The sequence below is a fragment of the Aulonocara stuartgranti genome (assembly GCF_965226115.1).
Source record: "Aulonocara stuartgranti genome assembly, chromosome: 22".
Lineage (NCBI taxonomy): Eukaryota > Metazoa > Chordata > Actinopteri > Cichliformes > Cichlidae > Aulonocara > Aulonocara stuartgranti.
The window spans coordinates 11,039,375-11,059,098 of record NC_138957.1 but is presented as its reverse complement, the minus strand read 5'-3'; the positions used below and the strand labels follow the sequence as shown (position 1 = coordinate 11,059,098).

At 41.3% G+C, this 19,724-nt stretch overlaps 1 protein-coding gene across 1 annotated transcript in view; it reads left to right on the top strand.

The window, feature by feature from the left end:
- Positions 1 to 299: 299 nt before the first annotated feature.
- LOC309698207 (uncharacterized protein) overlaps positions 300 to 19,724 on the top strand; it is a gene marked incomplete at its 5' end in the record, with an annotated part of 316,523 nt that continues 297,098 nt past the window's right edge. Inside the window, 2 exons of the mRNA XM_082520507.1 lie at positions 300 to 489; positions 2,680 to 3,944. Coding sequence (XP_082376633.1) covers positions 300 to 489; positions 2,680 to 3,593 — 1,104 coding nt within the window. The 3' untranslated portion in view covers positions 3,594 to 3,944. The remainder of the gene's footprint in view (positions 490 to 2,679; positions 3,945 to 19,724) is intronic.

Sequence of the window (19,724 nt, the reverse complement as noted above, 5' to 3'; positions counted from 1 at the left end):
CCCTAATAGATAATGTCTTGTACCGGAAACGAGTGAGCCAGGGCCAGACTCTTTTTCAACTAGTGCTTCCGAAGGAGTACAGGGAAGTAGCTCTTGAAAGTCTTCATGATGCAGTAGGTCACATGGGATTGGAAAGAACTGTTGACCTTGTGAGAACACGTTTCTTTTGGCCCCGAATGTTCCTAGATGTTGAAATGAAAATCAGAACATGTGAAAGGTGCATCCGCCGCAAGGCTAGAGCTGAGAAATCTGCCCCACTGGTAAATATTAAAACCAGTCGACCACTTGAGTTGGTGTGCATGGACTATTTGTCTCTAGAACCTGATAGCCGAGGAACAAAGAATATTCTGGTGATAACGGATCACTTTACGAAGTTTGCTGTTGTAGTGCCAACTCCAGACCAGAAGGAAAAGACCGTTGCCAAGGCCCTGTGGGACAAATTCATCATTCACTATGGCATACCAGAGCGGTTGCATAGTGATCAGGGCCGTAATTTTGAATCTGCAGTCATCAAAAACTTATGCCAAATGTTAGGCATAAAAAAATCAAGAACAACCCCCTATCATCCCCGTGGTAATCCAGTAGAACGGTTTAACCGTACACTGCTAGGGATGCTTGGAACACTCCAAGAAGACGACAAACTAAAATGGCGTGATCATGTGCAGCCATTGGCTCACGCCTACAATTGCACAAAAAATGACACAACTGGGTATTCACCCTATCAGCTCATGTTTGGGAGACAGCCAAATCTTCCAATTGATGTGGCTTTTGGACTGAAGCACCGCACCGACAGAAGTTACAGAGTTATACACACACACATATATATAAATACAGAGACAATATAAATAAAATATACGAAGGGGATAAATAGAATAAATAGGAATAAAAATAAAAATACAAGTGAATTGCACATTTCAAGTATTGAGTCTATTGCACCGTTGACTATTTACAAAAGTATTGCACAAAAGGTATTGCACAGTGAGGTGAAGAGGCACTACAGCTTAGTTGTTCCCTCCTTTGTCCTCCTGTTTCCCCTCCCTCTCCCCTCCAGAGAGGAGTTAAACAGTCTGATGGCGTGTGGGACAAAGGAGTTTTTAAGTCTGTTAGTTCTTGTCTTTGGGAGAAGCAACCTGTCACTGAACAGACTCTTCTGGTTGTTAATGGCCGTGTGCAGAGGATGCCTGGCATTGTCCATAATGTCCATCAGTTTCTTTAATGTCCTTTTCTCTGCCACTGTCACCAGAGTGTCCAGCTTCATGCCGACCACAGAGCTAGCCCTCCTGATCAGTTTCTCCAGCCTGGATGAGTCCTTCTTTGCTGTGCTGCTCCCCCAGCACACCACAGCATAGAAAAGTACTCCAGCAACCACTGACTGGTAAAACATCCTCAGGAGCTTCCTGCAGATGTTAAAAGACCTCAGCCTCCTGAGGAAGTACAGTCGGCTTTGGGCTTTTTTATACAGGTGCTCTGTGTTGCATGACCAGTCCAGTTTATTGTCCACCCACAGCCCGAGGTACTTGTACTTGTTGACCACCTCCACCTCCTCCCCCTCTATCTGAACCGGCAGTGGACCTGCTCTAGACCTCCCGAAGTCCACAACCAGTTCCTTAGTCTTTGAGGTGTTGAGTTGCAGGTGGTTTGTGTGACTCCATGCGACAAAGTTCCTCACCAGACTTCTGTACTCCTCTTCCTGATCATCCCAGATACACCCCATGATGGCTGTGTCGTCTGCAAACTTCTGAATGTGGCATAATTCAGAGTTGTAGCAGAAGTCAGAGGTGTACAGGGTGAAGAGAAGAGGGGACAGCACAGTTCCCTGTGGTGCTCCTGTACTGCTGACCACAGTGTCAGACGTGATGTCCTTCAGCCTGACGTACTGTGGTCTGTCGGTGAGGTAGTCGGAGATCCAAGCCACCAGGCAGGGGTCCACCTCCATCCTGTTCAGTTTTTCTTGAAGCATACAGGGCCGGATGGTATTAAAGGCACTGGAAAAGTCAAGAAACAGGATCCTGACCGTGCCTTTTCCCCCATCCAGGTGTGAGTGGGCTCTGTGTAGGAGGTACAGGATGGCATCCTCCACTCCGACACCCGCCTTGTATGCAAACTGTAGTGGGTCCTAGGCATGTTGTACCTGTGGTCGGAGGAGGTTGAGGAAGAGCCGCTCTAGAGTCTTCATAAGATGTGACGTCAGTGCCACCGGTCGGAAGTCATTCAGCTCATTGGGCCGGTTCTTTTTGGGGACCGGGACGATGCAGGATGTCTTCCATAGGGCGGGCACTCTCCCCAGTCGCAGACTGAGGTTGAAGACTCGTTGTAGCGGCTCCCCAAGTTCAGCAGCACACGCCTTTAGCATCCTAGGACACACCTTGTCTGGGCCTGCTGCCTTTCTGGGGCGAAGCTTCCTCAGTTGTCTCCTGACCTGATCCACTGTGACACTGGGAGATGTTTGGGAAGAGGGGAGGGGGGGAGATGTCTTGCTGCTGAGAGAGGGATTGGAGGAGGGGGGTGTCATGGTGTCAGGAAGGGGGGGAAGCGAGGGAGGTAGGAGAGTGGGGATTGGACTCTGTAGTGAAGGTGAGGGTGGGGGGGTTGTGGGCTGGTCAAACCTGTTGAAGAAGTTGTTGAGTTCGTTTGCCTTCTCCACAGTCCCCCCCACTGTGCTTTTCTTGGTTGTGCTAGGGAAACACAAACTAGCTGACAGATGGAGTCAGACGGTCTACAAAGTTGTAAAACAGCTCAATGACTCTCCTGTATATGTTGTTGCTCCACTCAAGTCAGATGGGCCTGAGAGGACACTGCATAGAGACTTACTGTTACCGTGTGGGTTTCTGTCATGCTCAGCGCCAATCGAACCCAGTCATGGAAGCCAAGAGAAAGAGACACCCAAAGGCGACACCTCCAAAGAGAATCCATTTTCTGAAGTTGAAGGAGACTATCATTATCTGGGTGATAATGACATTGTGGATTATGACTTTCCAGTAGTTTACGAAGAAGTCAATTACCCGGCTTTCATTACTGTCAGTGAAATCCCCAAAGCAACTGAGTCTGTGTCAGAACAAAGTGTGGACCGGGACGAGTCTGATCTAAACCCTGCAGTAAAGGAGTTTCATTCTGCACCCGTGGAGCTGGATGAGGGCGATGGTTCACTTCAAGGTTCTAGTGGAAATGACATTGGAAATGACCCTCCAATGAAAGAAACAGGTGTTATTGTTAATGAGGAATATTCATCTGTTCATGATTCATGTGCTGATATAGATCCAGCTACAGAAAATGATGTTGAACCTTTGGAAAAGGTTATTGACGTAACTCAGGAGCAGTACCAAACTGAAACAACCGGGTTGTCGGATGGAAAAGAGGGGAGTGATAGATATGGATTGGAGGCAGAAGTTGCTAAAGATGAAAAACCTCCAGAAACAAGAGAAATCAGGCGGTCAACTAGGAACAGGACTGAACCTAGCAGACTAACCTACAACACCTTGGGAAATCCCTTAACATTAGTGATGCATTCTCTTTTAAACAGTCTTGATCAGGTTTTTTCACATGCCCTTGACTCAAACCCTTCCCCATGTGTTGGTAGAGTAAAAACCATTTAAAGTGACTGCTGTCATGCAGGGATGCATGCCCATTTAGGGGGGGAGGGATGTAACCCACCTAAAATCTGCCTCATGAAAATGAACTGCTGTTCCCCAAGAATGTCAGTAGGTGGCACTATGAGATTGTTTAGTGCTTGTGAACTTGAGTTGAGAACTATAGAGAAGGAGAATAGCGCTAAGGCTACGTATGCTGGTTGGAGCTACTCACAGAGTTTTTCCTTAACCTTTTTCTTGAACAAGGATTGTGTGTGAAGACACAAATTGGATTTTACTTTTCCGCTTGTTGGGAAACGCGGACACTTTTTGTTGATGCTGATGTACCTCTGTTTTTGTGTTTTTTGTTCATTTCCGGTGAGTTGACTAACTGTGCTAGCATAGTGTTGAGCTAGTTAATAGGTATGCCCTCGTTGTCATCTGTTGTGATTTTATTTTGAAAGGATGCTTCCTGTTATGCTGCAGAGTGCACGCGAGAGTTCAATAATAAAAACTAAGTGTTGTTCCGGTGAAAAGCCGATGCCCCACGTGTGATTATTCCTCCGTCTAGACAATATAAGTATCTTCAATATTCATGCAGATTCCGCTGGAAGACCCGTCTCTGCTAACAGGTTATGGGCCCAGGAAAACATTGAAGCTACGCCAGGGGAAAGTTTACCACCAGAAAAGTCGCAAAGTACAGCGTGTTCGGTTAGGGCTAGCGTGCTAAGTTAGCACCATGAATAAGCGTGCTGGTGAACCCAGTGGCCGATGGGCAAGGTTGGTTTTTGACGGAGATGAGAAGAATTATGAACTGTGGGAGACAAAATTTTTGGGACATCTTAGATTACAAGGTCTAAAAGACACAATATTGAAAAGCGATGACGACGATGAGGACGACGAAGATAAGAATGCCCAGGCCTATGCAGAGTTAATACAGTTCCTGGATGATAAGAGTTTATCGCTCGTGATGAGAGAAGCTGCCGATGATGGACGCGAGGCACTGAAAATTTTAAGAGACTATTATGCAGGAAAAGGTAAACCAAGAATTATCAGCCTTTATACCGAACTGACTTCTCTGAAGAAAGCAAGCAGTGAGAGCGTCACGGAGTACATCATACGCGCAGAGACATTTATTACAGCCCTGAGAAATGCTGGAGAGACACTTAGTGATGGTCTGCTTGTAGCGATGGTGTTAAAAGGTTTACCAGAAACATTTAAACCTTTTTCCGTTCACATTACGCAAAGTGAATCAGAAATCAAGTTTGCGGAATTTAAAACGAAACTCCGCAGCTATGAGGACACTGAGAAAATGCGCTTAATGGAACAAGAGGATAACATCATGAAGGCGAGAGTGCAACCCAGCGTGAGACCCGCAGCAGCTGCTAATGACCACAGGAGAGACATGTCAGACATAGTCTGTTTTAAGTGTGGCCAACGGGGACACAAGGCCAGAGCATGCCGCTACAGACAGTGGTGCAGTCACTGTAGGAGCAACACCCATCGAGAGTCGACTTGCAGGAGACGACAACGGAATGATGAAGCACGCATAGCCTCGGAGGAGGGCGACAACGCAGGGAGCGACGACACCTATGTCTTCCGGATGAGCGATGACTACGCGGCACCTCAACAGCCACAAGACATCAGGACCAAAGGCCTAATGGTGGATACTGGCGCAACATCACACATCCTGAATGATAAAACAGCGTTCAAGAAATTTAATGACAACTTCCAGCCGGGAACGCACTGTGTGGAATTAGCTGATGGCACCAGGTGTAAAGGAGTGGCTGAAGGCAGAGGAGATGCAGAGGTGTGCTTGATTGACAGCAGAGGGAGACAGTGTAAAACAACACTGAAAGACGCCCTATGCATTCCCTCATTTCCACAGAATATCTTCTCTGTGAGAGCGGCCACCACGAACGGAGCCACTATCATCTTTAAGAAAGGAAGGAATGTCCTTCAACACAGAGACGGTACAAAGTTTCACATCCATGAGCACAACAGACTTTATTACCTTGAGACTGTAAGTGAGTACGATGATAAGTGTAATAATTGTTTTGATGTGCAGACATGGCATGAAATTTTGGGACATTGCAATCATAGTGACATTCTGAAGCTACAAAATGTGGTTGAAGGTATGAAAATCAAAGGGAAAACTGACAAAGAAAGTTTGAACTGTGAGGTGTGTATTCAGGGAAAATTTGTCCAGACTAGGAATAGAAACCCTGACAGGAGAGCTGAGAAACCTCTCGAGCTGGTACATACGGATCTAGCAGGGCCGATAGATCCAGAATCACGAGATGGACACAGATATGCATTATTGTTTACCGATGACTTTTCCGGTGCAGTATTTGTATATTTTCTCAAAAACAAAAGTGAAACAATGCAAGCAACTGAAATCTTTTTGGCCGATACAGCCCCACTCGGGAAGGTAAAGTGTATCAGGTCAGACAACGGCACAGAATTCATGGCAAAGAGTTACCAGGTATTGTTAAACAAACATGGAATAAGACATGAAACTTCAGCCCCATATTCCCCTCACCAGAATGGTACAGCGGAACGTGGCTGGAGAACACTTTTTGATATGGGGAGGTGCATGCTTATTGAGAGTGCCATACCAAAGGAATTATGGACGTATGCAGTTCAAACAGCGGCTATCGTGAGAAACAGATGCTTTAACAACCGGACAGGGCAGACACCTTACTTTTTGCTGACTGGGCGGAAGCCCAATCTATCCAGAATGCGAAAGTTTGGGTGTGAGTGTTATGCTTACAAGCAAAACAAGGGTAAGCTGGATTCTAAGTGTACAAAAGGGATTTTTGTAGGCTACGACAAAAACAGTCCAGCATACAAGGTTTATTTCCCAGACAGCGCCAAAGTGCAAAAGTTTAGGCTGGTTAAGTTTGTAACCAAACACAATGAGGAAAAGCAAACACAAACTGATACGACATCTGAGGATGAAGACATACAGGTGAGGGAGAGACCAAACGTGAACAGGGAAAGCCCCAGTACCAGTTCACAGGAACCAGATACTGACAACCAACCAGAAGTGAACAGTCAGATGCCACTTAGTGATGAGACTGAAAACTCCAGAAGGTATCCTTCTAGAACAAGAAAGAAACCAGATTATCTAAATGAATATGAGTCAGGAGAAGACATTGATGATCAAGTGCTGACTAACATAGACTACTGTTACAGACTGATAAGTAACTCACCCGTGACATTCAGTGAAGCTGCAAGGTCACCCAACTCTAGAGAGTGGAAAGCAGCTATGGATGAAGAAATGCAATCCTTAAAAGAGAACAACACCTTTACCCTAACAATCTTACCTGAGGGAAAGAAAGCAGTGGGGGGTAGATGGGTATATGTGAAGAAAAACAGTGGTGATGGATCAGAAAAATATAAAGCACGGTACGTAGCTAAAGGTTACAACCAGTGTTTTGGGATAGACTATGATGAAACTTTTTCTCCGACTGCTAACCTGACAAGCATAAGAGTATTGATGCAGTGTGCAATACAAGAAAACCTGATTTTGCATCAGATGGATGTAAAAACCGCATACTTGCATGCACCAATAGATTTTGAAGTGTATGTTGAGCAGCCAGAAGGCTATGAAGTAAAAGGAAAAACAGATGAGAAACTGGTCTACAAGCTGGAAAAGTCACTTTATGGGCTTAAACAGTCAGGCCGAAACTGGAACAGGACATTACATGACTATTTGATAGAGAACGGTTTCATGCAGAGTCCTGTAGATCATTGTGTTTACACAAGGAAAACAGGAAAAGAAAAAGTGATCATGATCATATGGGTTGATGATATTATTATTGCAGCCAGTGATGAAAGGGTTTTGAAAACTGTGAAGGAAATGCTAACTGCAGGATTCAAAATGAAAGATATGGGGAAACTCAAACATTTTCTTGGTATTGATTTTGAGCAAACCCAAGATTGTGTAAAAATGTTACAAGAGAGATATGTAGAAAACATACTGGAAAGATTTCAAATGCAAGACTGTAAACCAAGATCAACTCCTTGTGAACAAAGGTTGAACTACAATGATGATGCTGAGAAAATGAACAATGTCAGAATGTACAGAGAGGCAGTAGGTAGCCTTATTTACTTGACCTCTTGCACACGACCAGATTTGAGTTTTGTTGTAAGTAAGCTGTCACAGCACTTCAAAGAACCAGCTGTGGAACATTGGACTACTGTGAAACATGTTCTAAGGTACCTGAAACAATCAAAAGACAAGACATTGTGCTACAGGAAAAGTGACAAAGATTTGAGAGTACAAGGTCACAGTGACTCAGACTGGGCTGCGGATGTGACTGACAGGAGGAGTACTACAGGTTACTGCGTAAGCCTGAATGAAGGAGGTACTTTGGTGTCATGGCGAACAAAGAAGCAGCCAACTGTTGCCTTGTCAACTTGTGAAGCAGAGTACATAGCTTTGGCAGCAACAACACAAGAATGTTTGTACTTGACACAACTGTTGCAAAGCATGTATGAGCATCAAAAGAGACCGCCAAAGATTTTTGAGGACAATCAAGGGACTATTGCATTGGCAAAGAATCCTGTTAACAGACAGAGGTGTAAGCATATCGATATCAAATATCATTTTGTGAGATCAACAGTTAATGCTGGAAATTTGATATTGGAGTATTGTCCGACAGGTCTGATGGTGGCCGATGTTATGACAAAGCCAGCAACAAAGGGGAAGTTATTGAAGTTTGAGAAATATATGTTTGGAGTGTAAACAAATAGTAAAGAAAAACTGTTTCTTTTGGAATGCATGTAAAGCTGACAACGTGAGTGCAAGTGGGGGTGTTGAGCTAGTTAATAGGTATGCCCTCGTTGTCATCTGTTGTGATTTTATTTTGAAAGGATGCTTCCTGTTATGCTGCAGAGTGCACGCGAGAGTTCAATAATAAAAACTAAGTGTTGTTCCGGTGAAAAGCCGATGCCCCACGTGTGATTATTCCTCCGTCTAGACAATATAAGTATCTTCAATATTCATGCAGATTCCGCTGGAAGACCCGTCTCTGCTAACACATAGCAAGCTAATCATTAGCTTAGTATAATGTAAATTTCATGTGTTCCTTTTAAGTGCTGTATTATCTTTTTATTTCTTCACTTGTGAATGTTTTAAGCCAATCGGAAATATTTCTTTGGAAGCTAGTAGGTAAGTTTTATTTATTGTAATGAGATGATAAATATGAGCAGTCTTTGGCTAAATAGTACTGCGACCACGTTTTGCACTTTCCTCGTGCATCAGTAATGTACATTCTCTCAATTCATTGGATTGATGTGACTGCTGTTCACAAAATATGAGATTTGAGTTAAATTTGTATGATGTGGAAATTGTTTTAAGGTTCTTTGATTAATTTTATTATTGATTGCATTAAGTCGTTATATACAAAGAGTGAGAGACATTTGGTCACTAGTGTTGATTAAGTTGTTATATGATATTCATGTAAAATATGTTCACTGCCCTGTGCAGGTTGTTTTTTTTGTTGGAGTCTAAAGTTGCGAGCCAGGATTTCGGATCCCCAGCTGCGATGCAGGAAAGATTTCCAGCCTACTTAGAAGTGACAACTGCGTTACTTCTTGACAGATAAGCTTATGAGATCTCAGAACAATACACTACCCGGGTAGTAGTACTAACATTAACACTATACTCACACACCTGAACTGAAAAGACTGAAAAGAACTCTGAACACTGAACTCTGAACTCTAAAACTGAATACACAGACTGACAAATATGGACAATTGGAACTGTTGTGAACTGTTGAATGACTGTTTTTGGTTTTGTTTTGAATAAATGTTGACTGTTCTTTTAGCTGTGTGTCATTCGCTCCTTAGTCGATTCCTAGAGACCATAAGCCTAAGATCCTAACTTTCTCTACATTCAGTAGTGGTAAAGTATCGTGTGTTACAATAGCATACATTTTCACTGCTATGCAGATGACACCCAACTCTATCTGTCCATGAAGCCAGATAACACACACCAATTAGTTAAACTGCAGGAATGTCTTAAAGACATAAAGACCTGGATGGCCGCTAACTTTCTGCTTCTTAATTCAGATAAAACTGAGGTTATTGCACTCGGCCCTGAAAATCTTAGAAATATGGTATCTAACCAGACTCTTACTCTGGATGGCATTACCTTGACCTCCAGTAATGCTGTGAGGAACCTTGGAGTCATTTTTGACCAGGATATGTCCTTCAATGCACATATTAAACAAATATGTAAGACTGCTTTCTTCCATTTGCGCAACATCTCTAAAATTAGAAATATCCTGTCTCAGAGTGACGCTGAAAAACTAGTTCATGTATTTATTACTTCCAGGCTGGACTACTGCAATTCATTATTATCAGGATGTCCAAAAAACTCACTGAAAAGCCTTCAGCTAATCCAAAATGCTGCAGCAAGAGTACTGACAGGGACTAGAAAGAGAGAGCATATTTCTCCTGTTTTGGCTTCCCTACATTGGCTTCCTGTTAAATCCAGAATTGAATTCAAAATCCTGCTCCTCACATACAAGGTCTTAAATAATCAGGCCCCATCTTATCTTAATGACCTTGTAGTACCATATCACCCTATTAGAGCACTTCGCTCTCGCTCTGCAGGCCTACTTGTTGTTCCTAGAGTATTTAAAAGTAGAATGGGAGGGAGAGCCTTCAGTTTTCAGGCCCCTCTTCTGTGGAACCAGCTTCCAGTTTGGATTCGGGAGACAGACACTATCTCTACTTTCAAGATTAGGCTTAAAACTTTCCTTTTTGCTAAAGCATATAGTTAGGGCTGGACCAGGTGACCCTGAATCCTCCCTTAGTTATGCTGCAATAGACGTAGGCTGCCGGGGGATTCCCATGATGCATTGAGTTTTTCCTTTCCAGTCACCTTTCTCGCTCACTATGTATTAACAGACCTCTCTGCATTGAATCATATCTGTTATTAACCTCTGTCTCTCTTCCACAGCATGTCTTTATCCTGTCTTCCTTCTCTCACCCTAACCGGTCACAGCAGATGGCCGCCCCTCCCTGAGCCTGGTTCTGCCGGAGGTTTCTTCCTGTTAAAAGGGAGTTTTTCCTTCCCACTGTTGCCAAAGTGCTTGCTCATAGGGGGTCATATGATTGTTGGGTTTTTCTCTGTATCTATGAAGCGCCCTGAGGCGACTTATGTTGTGATTTGGCGCTATATAAATAAAATTGAATTGAATTGAATCCTCATCCTTCTTGATCTTAGTACGGCGTTTGATACCATTTCTCACAATATTCTCCTGAACCGGTTAGCATCCATTGGCATTAGTCATACCCCCCTTGCCTGGTTCACCTCCTATCTCTCAGACCGCACTCAGTTTATCCAACTTAAATCCCATTCTTCAAGTCTCTATCCTGTTTCTGCTGGTGTGCCCCAGGGTTCAGTATTAGGGCCTCTTATTCATTATTTATATGCTCCCTCTTGGTCATATATTCCAAAAATATAGTATACATTTTCACTGTTATGCTGATGACACCCAGCTCTACATTTCTTCTAAACCCAATTCATCTCTCCCACCTCCCTCCCTCTCAAACTGTCTTATTGAGATTAGATCCTGGTTCTCCTCCAATTTTCACAAACCTAACAGTAATAAAACTGAGGTTTTACTTGTTGGTACACCATCTATCTTAACCAAATCCCACAGTTTTTCCATTAACATGGAAAATTCTCCCACCCTTCCCTCCCCTCAGGTTAAGAGTTTGGGTGTCATTCTTGATAATACTCTTTCATTCCAGTCTCACATTAATTACATAACCCGATCTGCTTACTTCCACTTACGTAATATTAACCGACTCCGTCCCTTCCTTACTCCCCATGCTGCTGCCATCCTTGTCCATAGTCTTATTACATCCCATATTGATTACTGCAATTACCTCCTATTGGGTCTCCCTAAAAGGTCCCTTCATAAACTCCAACTTCTTTAAAATTCTGCAGCTTGGGTCATAACTCGTACTCTGTTAAGTGCTCATATTACCCCAGTTCTTCAGCAGCTTCACTGGTTGCCAATAGAAGCCAGGATAAATTTTAAAATCTTACTTCTTACATACAAGTGCATCCATAAATCTGCTCCTTCATATTTGTGTGACCTGCTCCATATCACCACTGTTTCCCGCCCTCTCAGATCATCATCTGCTATTCATCTTACTGTTCTGTCCTCACGCCTTATCACTATGGGGAACAGCGCTTTCAGTCGCTCTGCTCCTCGGCTCTGGAACTCTCTTCCTCCAGTCATAAGAAATATCGACTCCCTTTCCGTATTTAAGACACAGCTCAAAACACATCTGTTTAAACTGGCTTATTCGCTCTAGTGCTGATTTTATCTGTTGTCAAGCTCTGTTTTGCAATTTTAACTTATTTTATGTATTTTATGACTACTGTTAATCTTATTAATTTTGTTCTTTGTAAGGTGACCTTGGGTTTCTGAAAGGCGCCCTCAAATAAAATGCATTATTATTATTATTATTATTATTATTATTATTATTATTATTATTATTATTATTATTATTATTACAACCATTTTTCAACAAACTGAGTTGAGCCCCATATTGCAAAGACATATGTTACAGATTTGTTGTGCTCATTAGTTCAGACTGATTCATATTGATTGCAGTGTGTTGGCAATTTGCCTGTGTTTAGAAATGAAATTAAACAGCCTGAGTGACTAGAGTCAGTGATTGCTTCGAGACGGGTTGCCTCCGACCAGATGATTTGTGCATTGTCTTGTGATCAAAGCTAGTCACCCAAGGATTGAGATTGTTATATGCTCAAAATCTGGATGGCCAGTTGGTCAACTATTCCAACTACTTGCAGGTGTGGTTGCTGTAAATATAATTCAGTGGTGCCACTGGAAAGCTAGTTTGTTAACTTGTCAGCAGTATATTTCAGAATAGTCTGCACTTTACAGTAAAGACAGCACTTGACACAACTGTCTGCACGGCTGTTCTGACACATGTCCTGAGAGTTTGGAAAAATGATTCATAGTGATTCTGCTCGACAGATCATGTGATCACCATTCCCTCTGTAGGCCTATCCAAAGCATTCGATTCTACTGTGAAGCCTATCAGACAAAATATGCACCAACACTGATGTGTTTAGCAGCCAGTAATTCTTACCAGGCTGTACAGTAAGTTTTTAAAAAGCTTATTAATGTGTTTTTTGTAAAATTGTGATCAAATGATACTTTGCAGTACTTAGGTTCTTAAGCTAATTAGCAGCTCCACAGAGGTTTTTGGGCCATTCATTTCACACAAACAGCTGTTCTCAGAATCCTGAGTCAGCAGCAGTTTCTGAAGGTGAGCCAAATTGCTTGTATGTTATTGATCATCACCAAAACCAACATTTTTAAGTGACAAATTACACAAACAGCTGTGTGTTGTGATCCTGCTTATGTAAGTACCACCTAAGATGGAAAAAATAGAAAGAGAACATGAAAAAAAAAACATGTAGGGGGATCATATACATGTGATAAAGAAATTAAAGCATGAGACAAGTGAGTGATAGAAGACCCTTATAAAAATGACTTTATGTTGATTAGTCTGTAGTGATTGGAAGCCCTCTGGACTGCCTCTGTCTGTCAGACTTTGGAGATCATTTAGCACTTTGGGCTCATGCAACACCCAAAAAAATGGGGAGCCTCTTTTTGCCTCAGGATGTTTTGCGAATATCGTCTCAGATCCTGAGGGCTTGAAAAGCTATGTGGAATTTCAAATGTAATTTAGTGTAAATGTGATGAAGAAGTTGCACTGTATGACATAACATAATCTTAAGACATAAGATTTGGACTTTTCTGAAGTTGTTGTAAGCTGTTAAATGTAAATGTTGTGTTGACAGAACAGTTGTAAAAGAAGGAATAAAGTTACTTGTTACATTTCCTTTGGTCATATGGATATGATAGCATTACACAGTTGGTGTACTTAAACCTAAAAAACCTTAGAATAAAAAGGGGTTGTAACACTTATCCTGGTTATGGAGTCCAGCACATGCAGACTGGCGCAACTGATGTGTTTAAGTGTCTTTATTTACAAAGTGGAACTTGTTTACACAGTTTGCCTGTAGGCTATTATGTGACTCCAGCCATCCTGCCCAGCGTCAGCTCTTGGACCACTCTCTTCCCTCGGGTTCTGCCGTGCTACTAAAATACAGGAGGCAGCATCGCTTTCAGCTGTGTCCACCCACCTCCCCTGGCACCACCCCTGAACCCACTGCACCACCCCTTCCCTGCAGCTGAGCAGGACGATCTACAGGAGATTCTTTTATACCCATATTTTGATGTTTGTCTGATATTAAATAGTTTATTATAGCTCCTTAAATACCCAAAAGGACTGCACATGATCAACAATCAGTGCTGATAATCAAATACATGTGATTACCAGCATTGCTGACTGCTCTTAATTCCTATGGAAGCAATAAAGATATACTTTTATACTTTTACTCATGACTGTATCTCAAGGCAACATAAAATACTAGAATCGTCTGAGGAGACAAAGTGCATCCAGTGTACTAATGTTCTCCCTAAATTGGCAACTTTGACAAGCTCTGCTTTAAGAGTCATTTTGTTTCCCAGGCAAAAACATTTGGTTTTAAAACTGTTTTTCACTACTAATATACTAAACCTTAAATGCACCTTGTTAATCAGCTGAGCTATCCATAACTAATGTTAGCTTGTCACATCCTGGCTCTGCACTCCCATTTCTAGCTTTGAAGAACAACAACAACAAAAAAAAAAACAACCCCTTTTTTGTTCCAATCATTGCCAATGATGAGGCTTCAAAACTGAGGTCAAAAGAAATGTCAACAATGCAATCGTTTCAATCTTCCAGGAGTACATTGAACAGTTTTAGACTCCTGGCTGGAGATAACATGCCTGTAGACTTTTTATTTTTTATTTTTTTATTTTTTAGCTTTGACAGTAATCAGCTTATTAATCAAAGCTGAAAATAATGTTTTGCAGCCTGAGGTATGTAGTATAGTAATTGGAGATGGTACTGCTGAGCAAATTGTCAGATTCAGTGAAAAACACTTTCAGCAGTTAGGGATCATTTTACTCTTGACTTCCTTTTGTTTAGCTGCTCAAACACATCCCATTTCCTAATGAGAGGCTGTAGATTCTGTGGCAAAGGTTAAAACCTTGTTACAAATAGACTAGAGATTATAGAAATGTTGCATTTACCATGGGTAGTCTTGGTAGTTTACCAAGCTTAGAGGAATTTACCCTCGGGTGCATTATTTCCATCATAAATCTTGTGTTCATCCATTGTTTCTTCAGTGGATTTTAGGTTTTGAGTACAGCAGATCTCACATGATAACTCTTAATAATTGTAAGGCTCAGAGTTGAGACAAACACCTAACTAGTTTTTTTGTTTTTGTTTTTTAAATCCTAATTGGGAACATTTAGCAGTTCTCCCATTCTGTGATCTACCCATTTGACCTCAGCATGTGAGCCTATTATTAATATTATTATTATTTATTTTATCTATTTTTTAGTGAGTGTGTTGAGGCACACAGTAAGGAAGTCCAGGAAAATAAGTGTCGAGCCTTTTGGTGACTGTCAAATGAAAATCTCCCCCTACACAGCCTTTTGACATCTCTCAGTAGCACTATAGGCAGGTTTTTAGCCACATTCTGTCAGTGTTTGGCAGTTGGTAGCCCTAGAATTTTGGAATAAAGTGAGGTTTCCCCCCCACTGAAATATTAACAGTTTATATCATTATTGCTGAGCTATGATATTATACAGGGTGAGAGAGAAACAAGCCACAAAGAGGATAAAAAAAAAGTATGAGTTTCTGTGGAAACCGGCAGCGAGGGGGAAATGTGCAAGATTGCCAGACAATTACAGATGTCTCCGATTTTTCATCTCTGGCCAGGTGGAATGAGCCGATGAACATCCAACCCAAACAAACTTACTTTAGAACTAGCCATCACTGTAGAGCAGTGAACTGTGCTGAACTTTTAACTTCAATATTTATCAGATTGCTAAACCCATATCTCAGACATCCCACAGGTCTGGAATGCTTTATCAAAGCACTGGCCCTCGCTTGGAGTAGCCAGTAGTCATCTGGCATGACTGAGTTTAAGTTAATACATGAAAGCTCGCCCCGAGGCAAAATTCTGGACTCTTCTGTTGTACTGACTCTGCTGGGCACATGTTTGTCTGAGTTTGCAGTGATGCTAAGGAACCTCTGTGGAGACACTGGGATGTAGTACTCTGACAGCAAGCCAGTGGTGCATTTGAATGTTTGAGTGCTTAGACTGAAGTTGAGGGCTACAGTCAATATATCCAAGGGATGGCATAAATTGCTCCAAAACATTAGGATTCAGAGTGACCAAAAAAGTGAAATTAGACCATGATGAATCATTTTATGCCACCCACTCATCTGTCCCTTATCGTTTCATTCTGCTGACTGTGTAATGCTGTTCTGAAGAGTTAAAACAAAATGAAATACTCTCGGGGCCTTTCAGCATGGATTTCATGTGCTTCCATCAGAACTCTTTAACCAGTAGGCTCAATGTGAATGGGCTTGATAATGTTATATTGAAACTAAATAACACAAAATATGAAAGAAAACTCAGACTACGCTTTGAAAAAATGTTGCTTCTGTTCATATCTACAGGTCTTGCAAGCCAGGTAAGAATACTATATGCGGCACAATATCTCCTCTCTGAATATTATGGATAGTGCACGAGTGCGAGGGCTGACAGATTTTATTAGAATTTTTTTTCACAAATAAAAGCTATTCAAAGTTTAATATCTTTTCACTTCAAAATATACAGTCTGTGATGGTGTCTGACCAGTACTTTGCACTCAGCATCTGTGTGGAAATATTTGGGTTCTTTACTGTTGATGCCAAGGAGCCATTTGCTTGCTATGTAAAGAGAAATGTCTGCTTCACAACAGAAAACTGTGAACTTACAACCATAATGAGAGAGTGTAGGGATCAGAAATCAGTGAAGCCACATAAAACTCCAAAATTACAAACCGCAAACTATCCATACTATGCACCATAGTCATCTTCAGTTGTCTTGCCAGAATCCCGTACAAAGGATGTCTATAGTAATATAGCAAGCATGGAGAAGATGACAATGTTTATATGCAGGTGTGTGATTCTTTATGTTAAACTATAGATGGATCACAAATTCAGGAAAACACCAACATAAAGTATCTTAGCAAAGTCTTGGATGATCAAGTGAGAATGCATCTAGGCACTGATTCAGAGATTTGCTGCTTTAATGTTGGTTGTGGAGCGTGCCGCCACTGGTCTAAAATCTGTGGCTATTCATCAATAGTCCATATTGATATACAGATCCACTACAATAGATATGTACCTCTGTGCAGGGTTATGTGAGATTGTGTTTCAGTTTCTGTGTGTGGCACAGTGCATTTCCCCATCATTTACTTCTTGTGCTTCTCAATCCATAAATAGAAGAAGATAGACACAATATTGGCTGTGGTTACCGAGGTGGTATGAAAGGATGCTGGAATGAAACTCGAAGCTTTCTGAAGTGTGACAATTGGCTTCTGACACTGCTCAGTGACAAGGAAGAGTCACTAGCTAGATATGGTGGTAGCCAACAAGTAAAAGTCAGATTTCTTGAAATGGAAAGTAGCCTGTTGTGTTCTTTTGGAAGTAAGATATGTAAAGGAAGAGAATGAGTTAGTTGAAAGGGGATCATTTAGCAGCACTGACCTCATGTAATAGAAGCTGCTCCAGTTTAATACCTCATGACGGCACAGTAGACAAATGGGACGGAAAGCTGTTGGATGGTAATCTTGTGAAAAACTGCTCATTGTAAAACAGAAGGGAACTTTGTGCTTAGAATTTAAGAGCAAATGTTAAAAGGAACAATTACATTTCTTTAATAAAACATCTCTGCAGTGGCCTATCAAGTCATGGTTGTGTCCCTTTTGTCCTGTCATAACTGTTATCCTCCTTCCTCTTCAGATCATTAACCAGCGATTTGTTTTCTCAGCAGGATCCTCTGAACAATCTAATATAATATCTTATATCTCTCAGGCGGGATTGAAAAGATTAACAAACAGTGCAAGGAAGCAGATTGCCAGCACGTCAAGCTCTTTCTTTCAAGTGACCCCCACCCCCGTGCCTTGACTGACATGCATTATCAGTTGAATAACCAAGCTTTTACTACACACCAGAGGGCATTTCACTGAGAAATGTAGCCCTAAGAAGTACACATGTTCCAGCTGGCCAACCCATTACATTCAGATTGCAGAATGTGCTCTGTATTGTGAGAAGGGAGGCAACATTTAAAGTAATTTACATACAGTTTCCTTCATGAGTCAAGAAGTGCCACCAGTACCCTTTGTTGATGATCTCTGCTGCTGATGGGGTGAATTAAAGGTCCAGAAAACTACAGTAAAAATGAAATCATAAATAAAGAGATGACTGCATAATTTTCAGGGTCAGACTCTAGCGTATTGCTTTGCAGACAAGGACTTCTAGGCTGAAATGTCCCACAAATCCTTAGGGATTAACAAGAATGTCGTTCATGAAATTTGTTTTCCTCATGCAACTTTTAGAAAGCTGAAATAGTTTTATATTCCTGCTCTATGGACAATGCTGTGGATTCCTTGAGTTTAAACAGATAATATTCTGCTGTTAGGCAGCGCTTCTGCCCACATAGTAGATTATTCATGGGAATTTAAAATGGCAAAAACTGATACATTTTAAATCTCAGAAATACCATTCACCACCATGCACCACAAGCAAGGCTATTATTTTCTTACAGATTCTAAATAGTGGAAGCAAAAAGCAATGCAAAGCAAAAATGAGAATGAGAAAATAATACTTTATTTTTTCTTATTTTATTTTTTATTTATTACAAAGTTGGGGGAAGACTGTGTTACAGCAGCTAAAAACCTTATTTAAATGTATGCAAAATAAAATAACTTGGGAAGCTAGAAGACTACACTAAAGGAAGAGGTCAAATAAAAACAATTACTGAGGAGCTTAACTCTAAAGAGAATGCTGGCATTCTGGTATGAGGGTGTAAAGATTTTTTTTTTTAAATTGTGCTTATAGAAGTGGAACTAAAAATATGTTTGAGAAAGTGTTTGCCTGCAAGGCCAGGAAGGGGTGCAGCAGGTAGTCAGGCTCCACTAAGTCACCACAGCTACAGTCACTCGGATGACTTCTGCACACGCTGATGAAGGATTCCAAACACTGTGTTGATCCAAACTGGACTCCAACAGTAACACAAGTTATATGGACACATTCCAGCGGCTAGCACTTCAATATTTAGGGCACAGAAACATCTTCTGTCAACATGTCCAGCATTACACTTTTTTTCACTCACAAATAGGAAAATGCCTTCACACTTCTTCTTACATCTCAGATGAAGGTCTCTGCACACCCACAAGGTCAGAACGCTAAGTACAGTCACACTGTGGTCTGAGAAGTGTGAATGTGGTAACGTCTTCTTGCAGAGTTTTATGAAGGACATCAAACTACACTCACAGTGCTCCCTGTGTTTTAAGTTTATTATTGTTCAAACACCTGAATATTCTTTTGTATTTCTTCTTAGATTTGTAACACCTGGCGTTTCAAGGATTGTGAAAGAAAAAGTAGCCCTTTCATGTTGGCATTAAACACAATGAAAAAGAAAAGTGAGCGTTTTGAACAAAAAGAAAAACTGCAACAGGCTGCCTTGACAAAATATTTGGTTTATATTTGGCATCATTTGTATCCTAGGGATTTGAGCCATAATAATAGGTAGGTTAAGCCCATTCTGTTGTAATTTTCTTGAACGAGTGGCTTGCCCTCCTCTTAGAAAGTGAGAAATATGCATGAGATTATTGCAAAAATGGAGGAAAATGCATTTGTCTTTAAAAAAACAAAGAAAAAAAACAACAGCAGCTAATCTGGTTAGTGTATGGTTATAAACCGTCTTTTCCACCAATGCAGACTACTGTTATTAAAGTAAAAAAACCATCAATACTTTAAAGTTATTTATTGTGTTGCACATCCAGATTCAATTTCATTGTTTCATTGTTTCTTTTTGACGTTTTTTTGTCCACCCTGAGGAAAATTCATCATATGCAACTAAGCCTGAAATTAGTGGACAATCTTTCCCACTTAAACTGCACATCACTTTCAAAATAATCT